At 56.3% G+C, this 5,314-nt stretch overlaps 1 protein-coding gene across 1 annotated transcript; it reads right to left on the bottom strand.

The window, feature by feature from the left end:
• Window positions 1-2,721: 2,721 nt before the first annotated feature.
• Window positions 2,722-3,609, bottom strand: LOC122375867 (carbonic anhydrase 2-like). Its single transcript, XM_043355441.1, has one exon. It carries the CDS (start codon window positions 3,607-3,609, stop codon window positions 2,722-2,724), a length of 888 nt encoding a protein of 295 aa, XP_043211376.1.
• Between the last annotated feature and the right edge of the window lie 1,705 nt (window positions 3,610-5,314).

Below are 5,314 nucleotides of genomic sequence, written 5' to 3'. Positions count from 1 at the left end.
AATTTTCATATTTTATAGAAACTACAGTAGAAATAGTATAGATGTCGAGTAATTTTTATTTAAGAAAAAAGAAAGCTCATTATCTCCCTTTAACCTGATTCAGACTCTCTCTCTCCCTCCCTCTGCTCTCTCTCTCTCTCTCCTCTCTCTCTCTCTCTCTCTCTCTCTCTCCTCTCTCTCTCTCTCTCTCTTCTCTCTCTCTCTCTCTCCTCTCTCTCTCTCTCTCTCACTCTCTCTCTCTCTCTCTCTCTCTCTCCTCTCTCTCTCTCTCTATCCCGTCATCACCTCCATTATCTGACATCCTAAGTCCGACCACAACACCTCTGCGTGCGTGGCCACCGGGCGACACAACAAATCCTATTACCGACCGACTCCCACACCCGAGTTTGTCCGAACATCCGCTTCTTCTGGGCTCAGGGCGCGTCAGCGCCGGGTTTAGCTGCTGGGGATGTCGGGTGTCGGACGGGAGGACAGCCGGTGCGTGGGAGGCGGGCTGGCGACGGGTGACAGTCCGTCCCAGATGCAATCTCCGGCTCCGGGGGTGGGCACACACCGGAGGGCTGATGGCGTCCGTCACAGAGCAGCAGATGATCGGATAGTCGGGGTGGAGGCCGCCGCTGAGTCCTATTGGAGGACGAGAGCCGTGAGGTGGTGACAGGAGAAAATTGAGCTGTATGAGGTGACTTCATTTGTGGACTGCCAGTGGATAAACGTTAGAAGTGTTATTTTATCACCATGACCGCAGAGCTTGAAGTTTCGTCTAAAACAAACTGTTGGACATGCAATTCGACTAGAGAAGCAAAAAATTAAAGATAGAAATAAAACTTAAGACTTTCATATTTCAAGATTTTACGTTCCAAGTTTCTAACAGAATAGCTGGTTGAGCGATCCATTCACAAGAAAGGTGCAAACTAATTAGGGTAAGGCCAACAAACTCCCTCCGCTGCGGCCCTGTTTAATAATGCATGGTCCAGAGTGGAGCGAAATCCGATATGTGATCGTTCACTTTCCTCGCCAGGCCACTCTGTTAAGTTGTTTCGATAATCGATAACGGCGGTATCCAATGACAGAATAAAAATAGAGCCACTGGAGTTAACATTCAAATCAGCTCCAGTAGAATGTCATTAGTCGAAGCCTCTCGCCAGCTCGGCCACGTCTTTGTTGGATCGAATCTAGGCCGTAGAGGGACCATCTTTTTATGCTTCGTTTCGCAGCTAATGATATACCATAGACTGGAAAGTCTGCTGGGAAAAAGTGTGCTGCTGCGAGGCCTTAAAATATCAGTCGCTTGATATCCGCATCAAGCAATGATGACAGCTCAGTCATGCCGACAGAATGAAGCCTGGCACTATCGCTCTGCCTATGCAGGCTGGCTGGCTCCCACGGATGGGAACGGCTCCTCTGAGTTCTTCCCATACAGCGGCGCATGCAGGGAAGCGGCCGAGCCATCGCCGCGAAGGTCGCCCGCCAGTCAGCTCGGCGGCCGCCGCGGCGGTGGTCCGCCTATTTGTCACCGGACCAGCCGAGCAGAAGCGATGCAAGCCGATGGTGTGATCGTGACCGGATTGAGATGTCATTGCGCTGATCTGGTGTGCATGGCTGGTTAGCTGACGGGCGGTCACTCGCCACCGGAAGGGATCTGGACGGGCCGCCGGCGCGCGGGGGATGTCAGCGGGGCGCACGCTGCCGTGAGACTAGCATTCAGACTGGCACGGTCGGCATTGGAAGGCGTATGAAGAATGTGGAGGAGTAGGTATTGAGGGTGTTGAAACATCGCAAAGTAGGCGGTCAAGTGGCTGGCCTGGCTGAGTATATCACGTGAGATAACGTCAGCTCGATTACAGCACGCTTGTCCAAAGTGACATATTGGCCGGAACCTACGCCGCGGTAAGTGCTTAATGAGTCCGGCACTTGATGTCATTAAAAGTTATTTATGAATCAGATTTTATTCATGCGCGTTATGATTGAGCCTTTATTCATGCAGCGGTGATATTCATCACGTTCTGGAGGTGATATTCATCACGTTTTGGAGGTATGCATCATCCGAATCTGGCCACCTCCTGCAGACCTGTCGGGAGCCTTCTCCACCGCGCCGCCGCCCAGGGGATAGGGGCAGACGGCCACGAACGGTCCGGGGGTCGATGCGGAGAGAGAGAGAGAGAGAGAGAGAGAGAGAGAGAGAGAGAGAGAGAGAGAGAGAGAGAGGAGAGAGAGAGAGAGAGAGAAAGAGAGAGAGAAAGAGAGAGAGAGAGAGGGGGAGAGAGAGAGAGAGAGAGAGAGAGAGAGAGAGAGAGAGAGAGAGAGAGAGGAGAGAGAGAGAGAGAGAGAGAGAGAGAGATCACAGTAGATGTTCCCAACAGTAGCACCTTTAACCAGAGTTTACTTAAACAAAATCGGTTGAAATATACACGCAGTTTCATAGCCGGTTTTATTTGCACAGTACAGCGAATAGTGTCTCCTTTTCACTGCGTTATCACCGTAACTCCTCGGACCTCGTATGACACGGTTGAGTCTGATTGTTGCTGAGTCAGGTGCAGTAGCGTCGACCGATCGCCGATCTCCGCGGTCCGGTGAAGACAGGGCACGTGCTGCGGTCCGTTGGGTCATATCAAACGGCTACATGTATTTGAAACTTGGCAGCTTTCGAATGATGCCTCGCAACATAGTTTAAGCCTGTTTGTGTTTGTTTTGTGTATCACTGAATCGAGTCACAGACAGCAGCTACTTGTTGTCACAGCCGGCGGCGCGTCCCTTCCTGATCAGGGTCCGGCCGCTGAGCGGCTGCAACGGCCGGCCGGCGCTGCTGCACAGCCGGCGCCCCTCGGCGTCCCTCAGGTTCCGCAGCACCTCCAGCTCGATCGGCAGCACGCGGACGGGCGTCAGGAACACCAGCCACGTGGTGGTCTCGAGGCAGTCGCCCGAGGTGGCCGAGCCCGAGTACTGCACGTACCGGTACAGGTCGTCGGGCAGCAGCTCGCGCAGGGTGGGCGGCGCGCGCAGCTCGGCCCGGCTCGGCGCCCGGCCCAGCTCGAACAGGCCGGCCGCCAGCGCCGTGATGCCGCGGCCCGGACTGCGCGCGTCCTCGTCCAGCAGCACGGCCAGGCCGAGGAGGCCGTCCACGTTCTGCAGCGCCTCCTCCAGCGTGGCGTACTTGACGTTCCTGAAGCCGAGGTGCAGCTCGCCGGCGTACCGGCGCCCGTTCACGCGGTGCTCGGAGCCGGAGGAGCTGTTGGCGCCCCAGTGCAGCTCCAGCAGCTCGAGGGCGAACTGTCCGCGGAGCTGGCCGCCGCTGACGGTCGGCTGCTGGTCAGGGTACCAGCGCGTCTCACCCAGCACCAGGCCGTCGGCGTTCTCCAGCGTCATCCGCCGCGGTACCCGGTCCAGCTGGGTGATCCGCAGCGGCTGGTGAACGGACACCGAGGCGGCGCACGCGTCGATGGAGATGGGCGACTGGCGCAGACCGGTCACCTCGTAGCAGGGGTGCTGTTCCGGGGACACCGGCGCACAGTCGTCCTGGTCCCTGGGGTCGGCGTCCGACGCACTGACAAGCAGAGGCACCGGCAGCAGCAGCAGCAGCAGCCACAGCCACAGACTCAGCGGCCGCGCCATGGTAACGACTGACCGCAGCCCGTGCTGACCTCCTATATCGACTCGGCCCTACCCTGAGGTGTGCCTTGTCTCCATTATATCGAGGGCCCGTGGGTCACCGACAGACACCGGTGAGCTGTCGCTGTGAGGTTATCCACCACATGGCACACACGAAGCTGTTTTTGCTTTGACAAGGAAAGGTCAGTGTGATAGGGAGAGGTTCTCCGCTTGGGTCAACTCGACAAGACCACCATAACTGTAAAAATTAGGTAATGATCGTGCCTGCAACAACGGCTATGACCAAGACAGCACTGGATGCGCCGAATACATCACAAATCGGCAGTAGTGGGGTAAGTGACTGTATCTGCTCCACCGGCCGCGGCGGGGACGGGGGCGGGGGCGGCCGGTGACAGTCTGCGCGCGGTGGGCGGCCGGGCGGCAGAGCGGCGCCCTCCGCAGGCGGCCTCATCACACAACAGTTATCATCGTCCGGTGATATACGGACGGCGCAGGGCCATCTGAGCCGCGCTATACGACGGGCCCGCTCACTCGGAATGCTAAACGGACTGGCCCGCTGCGATCGGCGCGACTTACGGCCGTCTCACGCTGCGCGCCGCTCCCCGGTCCGGGCCGAGCTGCCCTGCCGGCCGACCGAGTGAGCCGCAGCCGGCCGCCCTGCCGGCCGACCGGGCCGCAGCCTCAGCCGCAGACGTGACGGTGTGTGTGTGTGTGTGCTCTGAGTTACTTGTATTTGAAGGCTCTGTGTGGGTGAAATGATCGCCTCCTGAACTGGGAAAAAGTCATACATCAAACTTCATAAATGGTGGAGAGCCATAGATCAAACTCGCTCGCAGCATCAAAGGTGACGCCGACTGGCTGTGGCCGCCGGATGTGTCACATTTGGAGACTTTAACAGGCCGCCGGCCGTGCCGGACAGACCACCCGCGTGAGCGCAGTGCCCAGAGCGCCATCCCATATCAATATCGCGGCATTAGCCGCCGCCGACCAGCTGCGCGGCGGCCGTTTAATGACATCGCCTAATGACGCACCAATATCGTTATGGCGGCGACCGCGGTGGCACCTTCTCCATAAATATGGCTTATGCAAATGCTGTCCGGCAACGGTCCCGGCCGGCCGGCCGTGCGCTGATGAGGGGCCGTGAGCGCTGCACCGTTACCATCCTCCGGCCCGGCGGTGGGCGGGCGGCAGAGAAGGACGCGGCTTTCCACCTCGAATGGCTTCCGGCTCTTATCTCGACAATAAACTGTAGTTAGCTGCAGCATTTGATTGTTCATGTGCAGTGTGCGGGTGCATTAAGTTGCCGTTATCAGGTAACCGAACTACCGTTTCGTCTTAATCAGCCTTGCTTGTTTTCATCACCCTCTTTTCAGCGACAATTGAACATAAATTGCTTCAGAAATATTACATGAATTTTCGCTTGATTTCGGTTCAGGTATCTCATCAAATATGCATGCCTTACTTTGACACGCTGTGCTGTAAATGTCACTTATGTCGTCTGCTGCCAATCTTTCAGCGCTGTGGGGTGTTGATCAGTAATTTAATGGAAGTCGGCGAATAGTTGACGCTGATAATGATATGCGTCTAGAAATGGCTATTTTTGGAAATGAGCTTAACGAATGTCATCCAAATCTTGAAGTGGCTCACTGTCATCCTCGGTCACTTATGAATATGGGCTTCTACATAAAACGAAAGAGACATTAAATAA

This window comes from Amphibalanus amphitrite, unplaced genomic scaffold (genome assembly GCF_019059575.1).
Source record: "Amphibalanus amphitrite isolate SeventyFive unplaced genomic scaffold, NRLGWU_Aamphi_draft 001942F_arrow, whole genome shotgun sequence".
Lineage (NCBI taxonomy): Eukaryota > Metazoa > Arthropoda > Thecostraca > Balanomorpha > Balanidae > Amphibalanus > Amphibalanus amphitrite.
This window is presented reverse-complemented; position numbering and strand designations above follow the sequence as displayed.